At 46.7% G+C, this 21,574-nt stretch overlaps 1 protein-coding gene across 1 annotated transcript in view; it reads left to right on the top strand.

The window, feature by feature from the left end:
* sv2a (synaptic vesicle glycoprotein 2A) overlaps window positions 1–21,574 on the top strand; it is a 141,173-nt gene that overhangs the window by 67,620 nt on the left and 51,979 nt on the right. The window contains exons 3-6 of the mRNA XM_034174242.1: window positions 12,475–12,626; window positions 13,084–13,217; window positions 18,398–18,487; window positions 21,248–21,355. Of these exons, the coding sequence (XP_034030133.1) occupies window positions 12,475–12,626; window positions 13,084–13,217; window positions 18,398–18,487; window positions 21,248–21,355 (484 nt within the window). The remainder of the gene's footprint in view (window positions 1–12,474; window positions 12,627–13,083; window positions 13,218–18,397; window positions 18,488–21,247; window positions 21,356–21,574) is intronic.

Raw genomic sequence — 21,574 nt, 5'->3', positions numbered from 1 at the left:
CGGCCTAACCGTGATCCAAGCTTCATTCTCATCCAGTTTGTTACGGATTGATTGTGAGTAAGGATGTCCATTCCTGCTTCCCTGAGGAAGTCTGGGGCCAAAGCTACTGTCTCCTGGGTCACATCATCTGGAGCCAGGTGACTTGATTCCCCCGTGATGCTTCCTGGACCCAGAAGGACTGCCCTTGCTTCCTCAGGCCTGAAACAGTCAGAACAATGGTTAGATAATCCCTGCTTCAATCCGCAGCCCAAACATGGCTCGACCATGGAACAACATGGCTCCTCCAGGATGCTGTCAGGAAGAGAAGCTAATGCCTCCTTGGGGACTTCCTCCAAAGTGGAGATGGACAACCTCTCCTTGATTTCATTGGGGGCTGGAAGGGAGTTCCCCTCGTTGACATCAATGGGGCCAGTGTGGAACTTCTCTGCCTCAGGATCTGAGCCGTGGCGCACGTTAAGCAACGGAGGCTCGTCGACACTGAACACAGCTTTTTTTTTCTTTTGGGCCCCATCTAAGCCATGGAGGGGCTCAAGAGAAAGGGGAGACCCTGGGAGAGCAGCTGGAACTGCTGGATTAAGTGGCGGAAGAAGGGCTGGTTGCAGACTGGCTAGGGACACTGGAGGCAACGAAGATCCGGGGCAAGATCCCGACCCGGGTGAGTCGGACTGCAGGGCAGCAGGCTGAGGAGTAGCTGTTTGAAGGATGTCTATGACTGAAGGGAAAGTGGAACCAAACAGGGCTATGGTCACTGGATCTGGCCTGATGGAGGGTGACTGAAGTTTAGCTACTAGTTGATGCAAAGTGGCAGTGTCATGGAGCAAAGACACCATATCCATGGACAATGTTCTGGGCAGCGGAAATCAGTGGCTGCAGCTGGACAAGATCAAACAGAGTGGGGGGGGGGGGGGGTCCTCAGGAGAGGATGCGGCTTGCTGCTCTAGGAATTCTGTGGCTGGCTCTGGATCCATTTCAAAGTCTTTGAAGGTTCTGGCAAGAGTGTTCCCACCCCTTCATTAGAGCTACAGAGTTCTCTCTTGATGAACTTGGCAAGGCTCCTCTTCTCCAGCCGCGGGGCCCTGCCTAAGTCGCTAACAGCATCTGGCACCGTCCACTGGGAAGTAGGCCCAGTCGTCATGAGGGATGATGGAGAGACAGCAGGTGGTGCAACGAGTGACACCTCAGGCCGGGGTGACACCTGGTGGCCTAGTCCCTTCAAGAACTCTTGAGGATCTAATGCCCAAGCTGGAGGTTTATCTTGCTTTAAAACCCTTTCCACTGAATACAGCTCTGGAAGAAGCTCCACAGCCCAGGGGTGGGCGCTAACCTCCCCCTGGACGGTCACCAGGTACCCCTTCCTTTGCTTCTTTTTCTGTGTATTTTGGTAGGAATTATAACAGAGTTGGAATTGTTCACAGAACGTCCGGAAAGAACTTGGATTGGGAAAGCTGCCTGCGGGGTTCTTCAGTGTTGGCAAGTCCATTCTGTTAGGGTCGGGAGGAGGTGAACCAAGGGACGAGGGGAACCCCTAGATGCAGGACAGCCGAGGTGATGAGAGTGGCATTAAAGCACAGTTTTATTAATGATAAAGAAACCAGTCAAGAATGTCATGTGGTAACAAAACTTGGAGTCAGGAGTCCTCTTCTAAATCCTGGTGAGGGCCACAGAGGAATGCCACTGCACTGCTGGTAGAAGCTCCAGGGGAGTGCTCACCAGAACTGGGGACTCCTTCCTGTAAAGGGGAGTGCACTAGACGGTCTGTACATAAAAGAGTGAGTACCAAACAGAAGCAGAGCCAATGAATGTCTTTGCTGCTTGGAGTGTATTTCCAAAATGACCCACCAAATTCAACCAACAGTATTTCAGGTATACAGAATAATATTCAAACATATCAGTCTTCTCAATCAAAACAGGATTCCAACAAAAGTCTTTCTTGTGATTCAAAACAGGATTCCAACAAACGTCTTTCTTATGATTCAAAACAGGATTTCAACAAAGAGTAAAAAGAGTGAATTAAGCTCCAAACTGCAAAACCAATGTTTACTCATGCTCCAAACATGATCCCAGGGGACAGGAAGCACTCAGGCTGCAAAGAGCAAACCTTTCATGCATACACAGATAGTCAAACAGAGACAATGGACCTGCACTGAATAAAAGCCAGAATCACTTTAAGTAGCATGTCTCAGATACAGGTGCAGACCAACCAAGGTGTAAATGATAATGTCTAATTATGTGTAGGGACAAAAATGAACACTAGATGGAGGTAAAGTAAAGAGACTAAGAACTGTGAGGACATAAAGGGTCACTAGAGGGAAGCAGAGAGTGCTAAACACGAGAGGTAATAAAGGGCCAATGCAGAGAATACAAGACAAGAAAAAGGGTGAAAGTGACAAGGAGCGATACAGCAGGAAATGACTGAGAAGGAAATGACAAAAACAGACAGACAGAACATGACAGACAAAAGCTGGGAAATGCAAAGAATGTTAGACCAGAAAATATTGTTGTGAAGGTGTCGTAACACGGACCCACAACAGGGGGCGCAAATGAACGGACAATGGATAAGAAAAGGAGTAACAATTTAATGTTGTGAAGGCACACAATGGAATACAGACAGAAAAATAGTGGATGCCAATTGTACACAAGAGGACTGTGGGCAGGCTCGAAGATAGGAGACCTCTGATGATCGAAGAGCCGGGGCCCACACCGCTTCCACCACCAACGGCCTGAAGAACACCGGAGCCGCCAAGTCCTGAGTCCCCAGGTGGTCTCTGTCCTCCGTTGTCGGCCCTGGTACTGCTGGCAGACAAGAAACAGATGACGGTGAGTGTGAGTCCTCACACCCAGCAACCTTTACACACAATTCCTCCGGGAGGGAAAACCTCCACCTCCAGATACGTTATCACTCGTGCAGCTCCTGTTTGTCCCTCTTCTGGATGGAGTGAGAGACGAAGACCGTCATCTTCTCACTATCCGCCAATCCAATCTCCAACAGACTTTACAGGTATACGGCTGCACACAGATCACAATTTGAAAAACACTCAGAGAATACAGCAGAGAAGATTACCTCTAGTGGTAGATGATTTCTCGGTGAGGAGGTGGAGTTGTAATCCGCTTCTTATGTGGTGGTTCATGAGAGACAGCTGGTGTGGTTGACAAGTGACAGCTGTCACTTTCAATGGCTCCGGCGCCCTCTCATGCTTGAAGCCCGCACTCCAAGCAGGGCGCCGACTGGTGATGGTGGGCCAGCAGTACCTCCTCTTCAGCGGCCCACACAACAGGACCCCCCCCTCAACGGGCGCCTCCTGGCGCCCGACCAGGCTTGTCCGGGTGTCGGCGGTAGAAATCGACCAGGAGGGCCGGGTCCAGGATGAAGCTCCTCTTCACCCAGGAGCGTTCTTCGGGTCCGTACCCCTCCCAGTCCACCAAGTACTGAAAACCCCGGCCCATCCGACGGACGTCCAGGAGCCAACGAACAGTCCATGCAAGCTCCCCGTCGATGATTCGGGCAGGAGGTGGCTCGGGTCCAGGGGTGCAGAGTGGTGAGGTGTGGTATGGCTTGAGTCTAGAGACATGAAAAACCGGGTGGATCCGCAGTGAAGCCGGGAGTGTCAGCTTCACTGCGGCCGGACTGAGGATCTTGGCGATGGGGAATGGTCCAATGAAACGGTCCTTCAGTTTCTGGGATGTCACTTGGAGCGGGATGTCCTTAGTGGATAACCACACCTCCTGCCCCGGTTGGTATGCAGGGGCCGGGGATCGCCGGCGATCTGCATGGGCCTTGGCCCTCGTCCGGGCCCGCAACAGGGCAGAACGGGCGGTCCGCCACACCCGGCGGCACCTCCGCAGGTGGGCCTGGACCGAGGGTACCCCGACCTCTCCCTCCACAAGTGGGAACAAAGGGGGCTGGTAGCCCAGACATGCTTCAAAAGGGGAGAGGCCGGTGGCAGATGACACTTGGCTGTTGTGAGCGTACTCGATCCAGGCCAGATGGTTACTCCAGGCCGCCGGATGCGCGGAGGTTACACAGCGAAGGGCCTGTTCTAAGTCCTGGTTCGCCCGCTCTGCCTGGCCGTTCGTCTGTGGGTGATACCCGGACGAGAGATGTACGGTGGCCCCCAGCTCCTTACAAAAACTCCTCCAGACCTGCGAGGAGAACTGGGGACCATGATCCGAGACGATGTCCGACGGTATCCCATGCAGACGCACGACGTGGTGGACCAGGAGGTCTGCTGTCTCCTGGGCCGTTGGGAGCTTCGGGAGGGCCACGAAGTGGGCCGCCTTGGAGAACCGGTCCACTATCGTCAGTATGGCGGTGTTGCCCTGGGACGGCGGGAGGCCCGTGACGAAGTCCAGGCCGATGTGGGACCAGGGGCGATGAGGCACAGGCAGGGGTTGGAGGAGACCCCTGGTCTTGTGATGGTCCGCCTTGCCCCTGGCACAGGTGGTACAGGCCTGGACGTAGTCCCGGACGTCGGCTTCCAGTGACGCCCACCGGAAGCGCTGCTGGACTACTGCCACGGTCCTACGCACTCCGGGATGACAGGAGAACTTGGATCCGTGGCAGAAGTCCAAGACGGCAGCCCTAGCCTCTGGTGGGACGTAAAGTTTGTTCTTCGGACCATCTCCCGGGTCCGGGTTCCTTTGCCAGGGCCTCCCGGACGGTTTCCTTCACGTCCCAGGTGAGGGTGGCCACGACAGTGGACTCGGGAAGGATGGTTTCGATGGGGTCCGACAACTCAGCCTTGGCCTCCTCTTCGTGCACCCGGGACAGTGCATCGGACCGTTGATTCCTAGTCCCGGGGGGGTAGGTGATCTGGAAGTCAAAGCGTCCGAAGAACAGGGACCAGCGGGCTTGCCTGGGGTTCAGCCGCTTGGCGGTCCGGATGTACTCCAGGTTCCGGTGGTCCGTGAAAACCGTGAAAGGCTCCGTAGCTCCCTCCAACAGGTGTCTCCACTCTTCCAGAGCCTCCTTCACCGCGAGGAGTTCCCGATTGCCCACGTCATAATTCCGCTCAGCGGGGGTCAACCTGCGGGAAAAGTAGGCACAAGGATGGAGAACCTTATCGGACTCCCCGCTCTGGGACAGCACAGCTCCTATCCCTGAGTCTGAGGCATCCACCTCCACTACAAACTGGCGAGTAGGATCAGGCTGCACCAGAACTGGCGCAGACGAAAACCGGCGTTTCAACTCCCTAAACGCGGCCTCGCACCGGTCCGACCAGGTGAAGGGGACCTTAGTGGAGGTCAGGGCAGTCAGGGGGCTAACAACCTGACTGTAACCCTTAATGAACCTCCTGTAGAAGTTTGCAAAGCCGAGGAACTGTTGCAGCTTCCTACGGCTTTTTGGTTGGGGCCAATCCCTCACCGCCGCAACCTTGGCCGGATCCGGGGCGACGGAGTTGGAGGAGATGATAAACCCCAGGAAGGACAAAGAAGTGCGGTGAAGCTCACACTTCTCGCCCTTCACAAACAACCGGTTTTCTAACAACCGCTGTAGGACCTGACGTACATGCTGGACATGAGTCTCAGGGTCCGGAGAAAAGATGAGTATATCATCCAGATATACGAAGACAAACCGGTGCAGGAAGTCCCGCAAGACGTCGTTAACCAATGCTTGGAATGTCGCGGGCGCGTTGGTGAGACCAAACGGCATGACCAGGTACTCAGAATGACCTAACGGGTGTTAAATGCCGTCTTCCATTCGTCTCCCTTCCGGATCCGAACCAGGTGGTACGCATTCCTAAGATCAAGTTTGGTGAATATTTGAGCTCCATGCAGGGGTGTGAACACCGAATCCAAGAGGGGCAATGGGTATCGATTGCGAACCGTGATCTCGTTCAACCCCCTGTAATCGATGCATGGACGGAGTCCGCCGTCTTTCTTACCCACAAAAAAGAAGCCCGCACCCATCGGGGAGGTGGAGTTCCGGATGAATCCGGCGGCTAAGGAGTCCCGGATGTAGGTCTCCATTGATTCGCGTTCCGGACGTGAGAGGTTGTACAGTCTACTGGACGGGTACTCAACGTCCGGAATCAAATCAATGGCACAATCGTACGGTCGGTGCGGGGGAAGAGTGAGTGCCAGATCTTTGCTGAAAACATCAGCCAGATCATGGTACTCCTCAGGCACCGCCGTCAGATTGGGAGGGACTTTAACCTCCTCCTTAGCCGTGATCCCGGGTGGAACCGAGGATCCTAAACACTCCCGGTGGCAGGCTTCGCTCCACTGCGCCACTACCCCAGATGGCCAATCGATCCGGGGATTGTGTTTCACCATCCAAGGAAAACCCAAAATCACTCGGGAGGTAGAAGGTGTTACGTAAAACACGATCTCCTCCCTGTGATTCCCAGACACAACCAGAGTCACGGGCTGTGTCCGGTGTGTGATTAACGGGAGTAGAGTGCCATCTAGTGCCCGTACCTTCAAAGGCGAAGGCAGAGCCACTAGAGGGAGCCCTACTTCCTTTGCCCATCTGCTATCCAACAGATTCCCTTCGGACCCCGTGTCCACCAGTGCTGGGGCGTGAAGGGTTAAATCCCCACTCAGGATTATCACTGGGATTCGTGCTGATCTGCGGGGTCTCCCCGTGTACATGTTATGGCCCACCCTTAGCCCAGTTTCTAAGGACGGCGTTGGTGTTTGACCGTTTGGGGCAGTCTTTTAACATGTGTTCACATGAGCCACAGTAAAAACACTCCCCGCGGGCCAGCCTCCTTTGTCTGACATCAGATCTCACTTTGGCCCTGCTCGTGTCCATAGCTTCGTCAGCAGGGGGAGCTGTTGCCACACGGAGCCCTCTGGCAATGGAACGTGGGGACGATGTCACCCCTTCGGACCCGGAAGAGAGAGGGACGGCTTGTGCCCGGCCACGCCCCCCGGCCTGCTCCCGACGGTGTTCATTTAAGCGGTTGTCTAAGCGTATAACCAGATTGACAAGCCCGTCGAAATCCTGCGGTTCGTCCTTAGCCAGTAAATGCTCCTTCAGTACTGGAGACAGTCCGCTTATGAAGGCAGCGCGGAGCGCAACGTCATTCCAGCCAGACCTCGCAGCCGCGATGCGGAAGTTGACAGCGTAATCAGCTGCGCTCCGACGCCCCTGTCTCATTGACAGCAGCACGGTCGAGGCGGTCTCGCCTCTGTTAGGATGATCAAACACTTGTTTGAATTCCCGTATAAACCCAGCGTATGATGTCAGAAGCCATGAATCCTGTTCCCAGAGCGCTGTAGCCCAAGCGCGTGCCTCACCTCGAAGCAGATTAATTACATAAGCCACCCGGGTGGCGTCTGATGCGTACATAACCGGACGCTGTGCAAAAACGAGCGAACACTGCATTAGGAAGTCTGCGCACGTTTCAACACAGCCTCCGTACGGTTCGGGAGGGCTTATGTAAGCTTCAGGGGACGGTGGGGGGGGTTGTTGAACGGCCAGTGGAACGTCTGTATTAGGCCCCGGGCCAGCAGGAGGAGACACTGCAGCGACGCTCGACTCGCGTGCTTCCACTCTGGCGGTGAGAGCCTCCATCCTCCGATTGAGGATTGCATTTTGCTCGGTTACCAGATGTAACTGAGCAGTGAAAGCGGTAAGGATTTGCTGCAGATCACTTACCACGCCTCCTGCTGACGCCTGCGCTCCTTGTTCTCCCATTGGCTGTTCAAGCTGTGGTTGACGCCCCTCTGGATCCATGACGAATGGCCGAGAAATCCTGTTGTGAAGGTGTCGTAACACGGACCCACAACAGGGGGCGCAAATGAACGGACAATGGATAAGAAAAGGAGTAACAATTTAATGTTGTGAAGGCACACAACGGAATACAGACAGAAAAATAGTGGATGCCAATTGTACACAAGAGGACTGTGGGCAGGCTCGAAGATAGGAGACCTCTGATGATCGAAGAGCCGGGGCCCACACCGCTTCCACCACCAACGGCCTGAAGAACACCGGAGCCACCAAGTCAATCAATCAATCAATCAACTTTTTTCTTATATAGCGCCAAATCACAACAAACAGTTGCCCCAAGGCGCTCCATATTGTAAGGCAAGGCCATACAATAATTATGAAAAACCCCAACGGTCAAAACGACCCCCTATGAGCAAGCCCTTGGCAACAGTGGGAAGGAAAAACTCCCTTTTAACAGGAAGAAACCTCCAGCAGAACCAGGCTCAGGGAGGGGCAGTCTTCTGCTGAGACTGGTTGGGGCTGAGGGAAAAAACCAGGAAAAAGACATGCCGTGAAGGGGGGCAGAGATCGATCACTAATGATTAAATGCAGAGTGATGCATACGGAGCAAAAAGAGAAAGAAACAGTGCATCATGGGAACCCCCCCCCACAATCTACGTCTAAAGCAGCATAACCAAGGGATGGTCCAGGGTCACCCGATCCAGCCCTAACTATAAGCCTTAGCGAAAAGGAAAGTTTTAAGCCTAATCTTAAAAGTAGAGAGGGTATCTGTCTACCTGATCTGAATTGGGAGCTGGTTCCACAGGAGAGGAGCCTGAAAGCTGAAGGCTCTGCCTCCCATTCTACTCTTACAAACCCTAGGAACTACAAGTAAGCCCACAGTCTGAGAGTGAAGCGCTCCAATAAACATGCCGATGGTTTGGACGAAGCAACCAATGAAAATAACTCAGACAGAACAACCGGAGAGAAAGAGTCTAACCAAATACCGGCATCACTGAAAGCAGCCAAAGATAACGATACATCTTTGGGATGGTTATGAGTAATTTTTTCTCTAATAGTCAAAATTTTGTTAGCAAAGAAAGTCATGAAGTCATTACTAGTTAAAGTTAATGGAATACTCAGCTCAATAGAGCTCTGACTCTTTGTCAGCCTAGCTACAGTGCTGAAAAGAAACCTGAGGTTATTCTTATTTTCTTCAATTAGTGATGAGTAGAAAGATGTCCTAGCTTTACGGAGGGCTTTTTTTATAGAGCAACAAACTCTTTTTCCAGGCTAAGTGAAGATCTTCTAAATTAGTGAGACGCCATTTCCTCTCCAACTTACGGGTTATCTGCTTTAAGCTACGAGTTTGTGAGTTATACCACGGAGTCAGACACTTCTGATTTAAAGCTCTCTTTTTCAGAGGAGCTACAGCATCCAAAGTTGTCTTCAAAGAGGATGTAAAACTATTGACGAAATACTCTAACTCCCTTACAGAGTTTAGGTAGCTACTCTGCTCTGTGTTGGTATATGACATTAGAGAACATAACGAAGGAATCATATCCTTAAACCTAGTTACAGCGCTTTCTGAAAGACTTCTAGTGTAATGAAACTTATTCCCCACTGCAGGGTAGTCCATCAGGGTAAATGTAAATGTTATTAAAAAAATGATCAGACAGAAGGGAGTTTTCAGGGAATACTGTTAAGTCTTCTATTTCCATACCATAAGTCAGAACAAGATCTAAGATATGATTAAAGTGGTGGGTGGACTCATTTACTTTTTGAGCAAAGCCGATAGAGTCTAATAATAGATTAAATGCAGTGTTGAGGCTGTCATTCTCAGCATCTGTGTGGATATTAAAATCGCCCACTATAATTATCTTATCTGAGCTAAGCACTAAGTCAGACAAAAGGTCAGAAAATTCACAGAGAAACTCACAGTAACGACCAGGTGGACGATAGATAATAACAAATAAAACTGTTTTTTGGGACTTCCAATTTGGATGGACAAGACTAAGAGACAAGCTTTCAAATGAATTAAAGCTCTGTCTAGGTTTTTGATTAATTAATAAGCTGGAATGGAAGATTGCTGCTAATCCTCCGCCACGGCCCGTGCTACGAGCATTCTGACAGTTAGTGTGACTCGGGGGTGTTGACTCATTTAAACTAACATATTCATCCTGCTGTAACCAGGTTTCTGTTAGGCAGAATAAATCAATACGTTGATCAATTATTATATCATTTACTAACAGGGACTTAGAAGAGAGAGACCTAATGTTTAATAGACCACATTTAACTGTTTTAGTCTGAGGTGCAATTGAAGGTACTATATTATTTTTTCTTTTTGAATTTTTATGCTTAAATAGATTTTTGCTGGTTATTGGTGGTCTGGGAGCAGGCACCGTCTCTACGGGGATGGGGCAACGAGGGGATGGCAGGGGGAGAGAAGCTGCAGAGAGGTGTATAAGACCACAGCTCTGCCTCCTGGTCCCAACGCTGGACAGTCACAGTTTGGAGGATCCAAGAAAATTGGCCAGATTTCTAGAAATGAGAGCTGCTCCATCTAAAGTGGGATGGATGCCGTCTCTCCTAACAAGACCAGGTTTTCCCCAGAAGCTTTGCCAATTATCAATGAAGCCCACCTCATTTTTTGGACACCACTCAGACAGCCAGCAATTCAAGGAGAACATGCGGCTAAACATGTCACTCCCGGTCTGATTGGGGAGGGGCCCAGAGAAAACAACAGAGTCCGACATTGTTTTTGCAAAGGTACACACCGATTTAATGTTAATTTTAGTGACCTCCGATTGGCGTAACCGAGTGTCATTACTGCCGACGTGAATTACAATCTTACCAAATTTACGCTTAGCCTTAGCCAGCAATTTCAAATGTCCTTCGATGTCGCCTGCTCTGGCCCCCGGAAGACAATTGACAATGGTTGCTGGTGTCGCTAACTTCACATTTCTCAAAACAGAGTCGCCAATAACCAGAGTTTGATCCTTGGCGAGTGTATCGTCGAGTGGGGAAAAACGGTTAGAGATGTGAACGGGTTGACGGTGTACACGGGGCTTCTGTTTAGGGCTACGCTTCCTCCTCACAGTCACCCAGTCAGCCTGCTTTCCCAACTGCCCGGGATCTGCCAGGGGGGAACTAGCGGCGGCTAAGCTACCTTGGTCCGCACCGACTACAGGGGCCTGGCTAGCTGTAGAATTTTCCACGGTGCGGAGCCGAGTCTCCAATTCGCCCAGCCTGGCCTCCAAAGCTACGAATAAGCTGCACTTATTACAAGTACCGTTACTGCTAAAGGAGGCCGAGGAATAACTAAACATTTCACACCCAGAGCAGAAAAGTACGGGAGAGACAGGAGAAGCCACCATGCTAAATCGGCTAAGAGCTAGTAGCTACGCAACCTAGCGGATTCCTAAAAACACACAAAGTGAATAATGTGTAAATAATTTAAAGGTGATTCAGCAGAAGGAGTGCCCCAATCAAGGCACCAAACAGGCCATGAAGCAGCACAGGCAACGCACGACAACAGCGAACGCACGACAACGGTGCTAAAATAAAATAAAAATCAACTAAACACGCTGTGGAGCAGCACAGATAACGCACGACAACAGTGCTAAAAGAGAAAAAAAAAAAATAATAAAATAAATAAAATAAAATAAAATAAAAAAAATAAAAACGAAAGCGTTAGCAAGCTAGTTAGCTTGCCAACACTGATGAAAGTTAGCTGATAAAAGTGCTCCGTCGCGATGTTTCGACCGTTAGAGGTCTTCCTTAGGCGTTGGAGCACAGTAAAAAAGAAAAAAAAAGTAAAAAGGTAAAAAAGTAAAAAAGTCTTGAAAAAGACTGTTAATTCAAGTCCAAAGCAGCAGTTAGCAGTCTCTGTGTAAACAGTCCCAACAGAGAGCCAAAATTCTGATGCCAACACGTAAACCAACACGTAAATCACCCCCACTCAAGTCCTGAGTCCCCAGGTGGTCTCTGTCCTCCGTTGTCGGCCCTGGTACTGCTGGCAGACAAGAAACAGATGACGGTGAGTGTGAGTCCTCACACCCAGCAACCTTTACACACAATTCCTCCGGGAGGGAAAACCTCCACCTCCAGATACGTTATCACTCGTGCAGCTCCTGTTTGTCCCTCTTCTGGATGGAGTGAGAGACGAAGACCGTCGTCTTCTCACTATCCGCCAATCCAATCTCCAACAGACTTTACAGGTATACGGCTGCACACAGATCACAATTTGAAAAACACTCAGAGAATACAGCAGAGAAGATTACCTCTAGTGGTAGATGATTTCTCGGCGAGGAGGTGGAGTTATAATCCGCTTCTTATGTGGTGGTTGATGAGAGACAGCTGGTGTGGTTGACAAGTGACAGCTGTCACTTTCAATGGCTCCGGCGCCCTCTCATGCTTGAAGCCCGCACTCCAAGCAGGGCACCGACTGGTGGTGGTGGGCCAGCAGTGCCTCCTCTTCAGCGGCCCACACAACAAATATGTGATACAAGATAAGAGGCAGGGAAATAAAGATAACCTAAAGAGATCAAAGAAGACAGCTCAGAGTTGGTAACAGATTAACAAAGAGGAGACCAGAACCCCAACACAGACCAAACCACAACACTACAGTCACTAACTGATATCTCACATTGTTTTGTTCATTTCCATTGCCGTTTCTCAGATTACCCTCATTTCTCTTTGCTCTGCTCTCTTCTCTGACTCACTTGCTGTTTCGCCCTCTAGCTGTATCTGTTTTCTCGTTCTTGTTTAATTTTTGTAATCACTCCCAAACGTTTTGTTTTTCTCATCTTACATTACAGCATTGGCGGCTCCATTCCCATTGTGTTTTCTTATTACTCTGAGTTCCTGGCCCAGGAGAAGCGAGGAGAACATCTTAGCTGGCTCTGCATGTTCTGGATGATTGGTGGTATCTACGCCTCCGCCATGGCCTGGGCCATCATCCCACACTACGGTGAGGAAAAACTGTGCGATCTAATTAGCTAAACCATATTGTATATCTGTTTCTCTCAATTTTAAAACAACAAAACTATAATGATAACAATTGTGGATGTTTCCATTTTATTGGTGTATCAGTGAAATTAAGAAGAATTTGATGTTTTACGCATTATGTTGCTGGAGTGTTGATGCTGGATATTCATTAAATCACTATTATTTTGACTTGCAAAAACCTAACTTTGTCAGTGATATACATGTAGTTATATTATCCTGTGTTTTATGTCAAACACAATATAAGTTGCTGTACCTTCCCACAAGAGGACTCTTTGAAATGCTCATATTTTTCTGCTGGTTAGACATGACTGAAACAGGAGCAGCTTGGATGCTAAAAACAGAGCAAACCTGACAAATCACCTGTGATGATGTTTTCCACGGTCGTCGTTTTTACACGTCCCCTCACTCTCCTCATGCAGGCTGGAGTTTCCAGATGGGCTCCGCATACCAGTTCCACAGCTGGCGTGTCTTCGTGTTGGTGTGTGCCTTCCCATCAGTGGCGGCCATCTCTGCCCTCACCACCATGCCTGAGAGTCCTCGCTTCTACCTGGAGGTCAGCGTTCAGCCTCTGAAAACATTAGCATATTTTAATTCACAGTGACCTGGATGCTCCGTGACCCTCAGTGCACTTACACAAAAACACAACACAAAATTGGTGCTTGCACATTTTTCCGGCATCATTTGAATAAATATGCGCAAGTACAGTATTTATCATTAGTGCAGCAGGGTAGGATGAATAATGCTCTGATGCATATTAGAATTCTGACATAGACAGTAAGACATGGCAGATTCAACCTGCTCTAGATTTTTGAAAACATGTTTAAAGTAAAAAATCTAAAGTGAAATCTCACAGCCAGTCTTGGCAGTACAGCTCTTACTTTGTTGGTGTTCATAGTACAGACAGAATAACGACGGGCTAAATTCCCGGTCATGTTAGTGGCATGACATGTGGCACCACATACTTTTTCCGGGAAAGAAAAATGCCCCTTTTTCAACATTTTCCAACAAGTCAAGATTTGGGGGCCTAACCCCCCTCCCCCCCCTTTTTTTTGTTGTTGGCAAAACAAGGAGGTCGCAATGTTTCTGTGTAGGCTCTCAATTGTCCAGGTGGTTTCCATAGTAGAGAAGCTTGAATCTTCGACTGGACTGGGTTGCTTGACGTGAGGACGTTTCGCTTCAAATCACAGAAGCTTCCTCAGCTAAAATTCTTGCTCTGGTAGTCTGACTTCTGTCTTGACTCTTGTAGAGAAGAATAAACCAGAAGCCAACAAAAGCTGGAGTTTTTAACCTAACCAGACCCCTCCTACCGAGAGGCCGACTGCTATAGGCTAGTGACTAAACAATAGCTCTAATTAGCACCTAGAGCACTAGAGCACTACTAGAGCACAATAGGTGCTAATTAGAGCTATTGTTTAGTCACTAGCCTATAGCAGTTGGCCTCTCTGTAGGAGGGGTCTGGTTAGGTTAAAAACTCCAGCTTTTGTTGGCTTCTGTTTATTCTTCTCTACAAGAGTCAAGACAGAAGTCAGACTACCAGAGCAAGAATTTTAGCTGAGGAAGCTTCTGTGATTTGAAGCGAAACGTCCTCACGTCAAGCAACCCAGTCCAGTCGAAGATTCAAGCTTCTCTACTATCAAAACAAGGAGGTTAACACACTTTTAAATAACAAACAAAAGTCTAAACGATGCTTTAGAAGACTGATTTATTACTTTTGTACTTTTAATTTCAATTGCACAAAATCTCACAAGTACAGAATGAAGCTGTTCCAGAATACTGGCTTTAAATTAAACACTTTTTTGTTGTTGTTTTTCTTTCTTTTTTTTTTCCTTTTTTTTGCAGCAGGGCAATTCCACAAAATCCCCCTTGATTCCATTTTCACAGACCTGTGAAATCCCTATAAAACCACCCCTTTCTCTGTGACAGTCAGAACTTGGATGGTAGCCCTGGTGGCAGCCAGTCCCCAGACTGTGGCTAAATTATACTTTCTGCATCTGCAAGTGTTCAAGGATCCTCTGTGGTCCATATGACATAACTTTTGTCAGAGGGTGTCTGCACAGACCTGTGTGTTGCATCTGTAGGCATTAATTATGGACACATTTACTCGTTAACGTCTCCTGCAGCCATGTTGGATAAGTCTGAGCCATTACATAACCTTTTCTTTCCTGTCACTCTGGGAAGGTTGTCATACTTTTATGTGGAGGCCCTGAAATACAGAATCTAGATTGTTGCCGTCACAGTTGAAAGCTACAACCCCTGGCAATAATTATGGAATCACCGGCCTGGGAGGATGTTCATTCAGTTGTTTAATTTTGTAGAAAAAAAGCAGATCACAGACATGACACAAAACTAAAGTCATTTCAAATGGCAACTTTCTGGCTTTAAGAAACACTATAAGAAATCAAGAAAAAAAATTGTGGCAGTCAGTAACGGTTACTTTTTAGACCAAGCAGAGGGAAAAAAATATGGAATCACTCAATTCTGAGGAATAAATTATGAAATCACCCTGTAAATTTTCATCCCCAAAACTAACACCTGCATCAAATCAGATCTGCTCGTTATTCTGCATCTAAAAAGGAGTGATCACACCTTGGAGAGCTGTTGCACCAAGTGGACTGACATGACTCATGGCTTCAACACGAGAGATGTCAATTGAAACAAAGGAGAGGATTATGAAACTCTTAAAAGAGGGTAAATCATCACGCAATGTTGCAAAAGATGTTGGTTGTTCACAGTCAGCTGTGTCTAAACTCTGGACCAAATACAAACAACATGGGAAGGTTGTTAAAGGCAAACATACTGGTAGTCCAAGGAAGACATCAAAGCGTCAAGACAGAAAACTTAAAGCAATATGTCTCAAAAATCGAAAATGCACAACAAAACAAATGAGGAACGAATGGGAGGAAACTGAAGTCGTCTGTGACCAAACTGTAAGAAACCGCCTAAAGGAAATGTGATTTACATACAGAAAAGCTAAATTAAAGCCATCATTAACACATGAACAGAAACAACAAGGTTACAATGGGCTAAGGAAAAGCAATCGTGGACTGTGGATGACTGGATGAAAGTCATATTCAGTGATGAATCTCGAATCTGCATTGGGCAAGGTGATGATGCTGGAACTTTTGTTTGGTGCCGTTCCAATGAGATTTATAAAGATGACTGCCTGAAGAGAACATGTAAATTTCCACAGTCATTGATGATATGGGGCTGCATGTCAGGTAAAGGCACTGGGGAGATGGCTGCCATTACATCATCAATAAATGCACAAGTTTACGTTGATATTTTGGACACTTTTCTTATCCCATCAATTGAAAGGATGTTTGGGGATGATGAAATCATTTTTCAAGATGATAATGCATCTTGCCATAGAGCAAAAACTGTGAAAACATTCCTTGCAAAAAGACACATAGGGTCAATGTCATGGCCTGCAAATAGTCCGGATCTTAATCCAATTGAAAATCTTTGGTGGAAGTTGAAGAAAATGGTCCATGACAAGGCTCCAACCTGCAAAGCTGATCTGGCAACAGCAATCAGAGAAAGTTGGAGCCAGATTGATGAAGAGTACTGTTTGTCACTCATTAAGTCCATGCCTCAGAGACTGCAAGCTGTTATAAAAGCCAGAGGTGGTGCAACAAAATACTAGTGATGTATTGGAGTGTTCTTTTGTTTTTCATGATTCCATAATTTTTTTCCTCAGAATTGAGTGATTCCATATTTTTTTCCCTCTGCTTGGTCTAAAAAAGTAACCGTTACTGACTGCCACAATTTTTTTTCCTGATTTCTTATAGTGTTTCTTAAAGCCAGAAAGTTGCCATTTGAAATGACTTTAGTTTTGTGTCATGTCTGTGATCTGCTTTTTTTCTACAAAATGAAACAACTGAATGAACATCCTCCGAGGCCGGTGATTCCATAATTTTTGCCAGGGGTTGTGTTAGGTGTGTACAAAACCACAGACTACCATAATTTGAAATGCCTAAACCCCTCCTCCTCCTAAAAAGTGACATTTAAAACCAAAATAAATTCAACAAATTGTGAACATCATTTGCAAATTATGCGTAAAAACAAATTGTCAGTGCCTGGGAGTTGTACATGACATTACAATGATGTTCAGTCAATAGTAAAACGATAGTAAATATCTAACTAAATACAACCTTCTTAAAAATAAATTGCTGGAGACTTCTTCAAAGAAAGCCTGCGTTTATAAATATTAGGTATTTAACACTTTTTTTAAGGTCAGCACAGTGCCTCAGTGGTTAGCACTGTAGCCTCACAGCAAGAAGGTCATGGGGTCAATTCTCACCCGGTCCATTCTTTGTGGAGTTTGTATGTTCTCCCCTTGTTTGCGTGGGTTCCTTTCAGGTAGTCTCCCACTTTCAAAGACAAGCAGGTTCGGTGAACTGGAAACTTTAAACTGACCATCTACTCTATATGTCTGTATGTGGCCCTATGATAGACTGGTGGCCTGTCCAGGGTTTTCATCACATTTTCAATTCAACAGTGTTTGCTGCAAAAGAGAGGACTTAAGACACACTTATTTTCCCTTTTGTATGGCTAGCATACTGACATAGTATGTTACTATGCTTTTTACTTTTTAATTCATTTTATTAGGAATTGTTTTTGTAATTTGTGTCGGTGGCATGGCCCAGGCAGAGGGTCTGTTCTGCTTGGGGTTTCTTCCTCAGATGGAGTTTTTGCTTACCACTGTCTCCTGTGTGCTTGCTCTGGAGATTGGTAAGGTTAGACTTTACTTGTGTGAAGCGCCTTGAAGCAACTTTATTGTGATTGATAAATCAATCAATCAAACAATTACCAACAACATGTATGTGTTGGGATATGGATAATTACAGCACATGATGGAAGAGATTTTATGGGGTCCAGATGCTCACTCATCTTCAACCACTTATCCTGATTTGGGTCGCAGGGGTAACAGCTTCAGCAGGGCACCCCAAACTTTCCTTTCCCAGGCCACATTAACCAGCTCTAATTGGGTGATCTTGGGGCGTTCCCAGGCCAGTGTAGAGATATAATCTCTCCTGGACCTTCCCCAGGGTCTCCTCCCAGGTGGACGTACCTGGAACACCTCCCTAGGGAGGCGCCTAGGGGGCATCCTTACCAGATGCCTGAACCTCCTCAGCTGTCTCCTTTCAACGTGAAGGAGCAGATAATGGATAATGGGTCCAGATTACGGAAATATATTTTTGGCAGTGACGAAAATTCTATTAAAATTCTATTAAGGCATAAGTTCCATCATCCTTTATGGTGATTCATTTCGTATGAGCTACATTTGTGAAATAAATACAAATAAAAGCCTCTCAGGCTTGCAGTGACCAGTTATGATGCTAATTATATTTAGGCAAGCTGATTTACTTTATAATCAGTGAATGCCTTGTTAATATTTCAATAAAAGCTGTATGAATAACAAACATGCAAAACTATATAAATGCTGATGACACTACAATGTGTTACATTTAACCTCCAGCTCTTTAAGGAGATTTGAATCAGGATGTCTGAAAGCATAACTGTGCAAAAGACTCAGTTCCTGACTGTGATAAACACTTTCACCTCACATTGTCAGTTTCCTCAATCACAAATTACAGATGTAGCAAATATAAATAAATAATGGATGTAAGTGTCCCAGTACTCTGTGTCGGGGGTTCACATGCAGGATGGGACCTAGCTTTTTTTAAGTGCTGATTATCATACAGATGTGATACTGCATTTCCCCCCCTGCAGAATGGAAAACATGATGAGGCATGGATGATTCTGAAGCAGGTCCATGACACCAACATGAGGGCCAAAGGTTACCCAGAGAGAGTTTTCTCTGTAAGTCACACTCATGACACTCACAACACGTAGGACATTTGGAGGAAATAATGTTGTCATGGTTACTGCATGATTACTGCACTTACAGTAGTGTTCATAATAATAGTAGTGCTATGTGACTAAAACGATTAATCCAGGTTTTGAGTATATTTCTTATTGTTACATGGGAAACAAGGTACCAGTAGATTCAGTAGATTCTCACAAATCCAACAAGACCAAGCATTCATGATATGCACACTCTTAAGGCTATGAAATTGGGCTATTAGTAAAAAAGTAGAAAAGGGGTGTTCACAATAATAGTAGTGTGGCATTCAGTCAGTGAGTTCGTCAATTTTGTGGAACAAACAGGTGTGAATCAGGTGTCCCCTATTTAAGGATGAAGCCAGCACCTGTTGAACATGCTTTTCTCTTTGAAAGCCTGAGGAAAATGGGACGTTCAAGACATTGTTCAGAAGAACAGCGTACTTTGATTAAAAAGTTGATTGGACAGGGGAAAACTTATACGCAGGTGCAAAAAATTATAGGCTGTTCATCTACATGATCTCCAATGCTTTAAAATGGACAAAAAGGATGCATGGTACCTTGTTTCCCATGTAACAATAAGAAATACGAGGTCTATTAGAAAAGTATCCGACCTTATTATTTTTTTAAAAACCATATGGATTTGAATCACGTGTGATTGTATCAGCCAAACTTGAACCTTCGTGCGCATGCGTGAGTTTTTTTACGCCTGTTGGTTGCATAATTCGCTTGTGAGCAGGCTTTGAGTGAGGAGCGGTCCACCCCTCTCGTTGTTTTTTTCATTGTTTAGGAATGGCTCGGAGACTGCCGCTTTGCTTGATCAAAATATTTTCAGAAACTGTGAGGGACATCAAAGTGGACACCATTCGAGAAATTCAGATGGTTTTTGGTGAAAATTTTATGGGCTTCAAAGAGATTACGGAGTGTTACTGTCGCTTTAAGGATGGCCCTGAGCGACTGGTGGTGTGCTGTGCTCCGAAGCCGCCATCGACAGGCTGAGCGACCATTTAATTTCTAAACGGATGACTGTATGGATCCGTTACCATCGTGTGCAATTTCTCTGGTTATCACAAGAGCTGGACATCAACCATTTTCCGGCAGATTTCACTTTTAACAAGAGATTTTGTCATGGAAAGCCGAGCGGAGGCTTCGTGCGTCACGATGGATTCGCTACTGGAGCGAGACAAAACCACCTCCGTTTTGGTCTCACAGGACGGCTTTGAGATGGCGTTCAGACAGCTGTCGGTGGTTTTTCCATCGAGTGATTATCCGAGAAATTGTGGATGTGCCTGGACATGCCAGAACATGTCCTGTGAGGCTTCATCACGGCGTTGCTTTGCGCCATGCGGCACCGCCGTGACGCATGGAATTCCTCCGCACGTCTGTCTCAATATGCCGAAAAAGTGCTGATGTCCATGTCTTTTCACAATTCCTGTGCTAGCCAGATGACATCCCGGATAAAACACAGCATCCAGTTTGGAAATGAATGGCACATTCCACTGTTACAGGAGTTTTTGTCATGGAAAGAGGAGCGGAGGCTTCGCGCGTTGCGGCGGTGCCGCATGGTGCAAAGCAACGCCGTGATGAAGCCTCACAGGACATGTTCTGGCATGTCCAGGCACATCCACAATTTCTCGGATAATCACTCGATGGAAAAACCACCGACAGCTGTCTGAATGCCATCTCAAAGCTGTCCTGTGAGACCAAAACGGAGGTGGTTTTGTCTCGCTCCAGTAGCGAATCCATCGTGACGCGCGAAGCCTCCGCTCGGCTTTCCATGACAAAATCTCTTGTTAAAAGTGAAATCTGCCGGAAAATGGTTGATGTCCAGCTCTTGTGATAACCAGAGAAATTGCACACGATGGTCACGGATCCATACAGCCATCCGTTTAAAATGAAATGGTCGCTCAGCCTGTCGATGGTGGCTTCGGAGCGCGGCGCACCACCAGTCGCTCTGGGCCGTCTTTAAAGCGACAGTAACACTCCGTAATCTCTTTGAAGCCCATAAAATTTTCACCAAAACCCATCTGAATTTCTCAAATGGTGTCCACTTTGATGACCCCCACAGTTTCTGAAAAAATTTTAATCAAGCAAAGTGGCAGTCTCTGAGCCATTCCTAAACAATGAAAAAAACGACGAGGGGTGGACCACTCCTCACTCAAAGCCTGCTCACAGGCGAATGACGCAACCGACAGGTGTGAAAAAACTCACGCATGCGCACGAAGGTTCAAGCTTGGCTGACACAATCACACGTGATTCAAATCCATATGGTTTTTGAAAAAAATAATAAGGTTGGATACATTTCTAATAGACCTCGTATACTCAAAACCTGGATTAATCTTTTTAGTCACATGGCACTACTATTATTCTGAACACTACTGTATGAGGAGCAACATGGTTAAAGGTTTTCTGTGTTTATAAGAAAAGACAGATTTACTGTTGCTTCTTCTCTTTATGTCATTAACTACTTTAAAGAACCATATTACTGACAAAATTCTACAAGTGTATTAAGTGCAGATTGTGACAAATTGGGCAAATGCAACTTTCTGCAAACACTACACCACAAGAGCAGTCGAAGTTAAAGTGACTATACTATGTGTCCAACTAATTTGCGTGTATAGTTTGATATGAATATTTTGTAGAAAGTGTTCTATAAATTGTAGTTTACAATTAAAAACTACCAATTGTTAAACTTGACAGTGAAATCTAAACAGTGAATGATGGTGTTGGTGCTTCAAGGTGACCACCATCAAAACCGTGAAGCAGATGGATGAACTGGTGCCCATAAGTGAGAGCGCCGCCTGGCATGAGAAATGGAGGATAAAACTCACAGCACTCTTCCATCAGGTGATGAACTTTTCATTCATTTTTATTTTGACCTTGTTTTTTTTGGAGGCGTATTAGTAGCCCAAAAGCATTAGATCAAACATGGGCAAATAATGGAAATGTTGCAGAACAAGCTGACTTTTTTTTTTTTTTTTAGGATAAGCCCATAAAATGTATAGAATCACACACTAAATGTCCTTTAAAACCCCCTTGTGGCTTTTTCAAAATCCCAGATGGCAT

Source organism: Thalassophryne amazonica, chromosome 7 (assembly GCF_902500255.1).
Source record: "Thalassophryne amazonica chromosome 7, fThaAma1.1, whole genome shotgun sequence".
NCBI classification, from domain to species: Eukaryota; Metazoa; Chordata; class Actinopteri; order Batrachoidiformes; family Batrachoididae; genus Thalassophryne; species Thalassophryne amazonica.
Note: the sequence above shows the minus strand (reverse complement) of the source record. Positions and strands in the feature narration are given on the sequence as shown.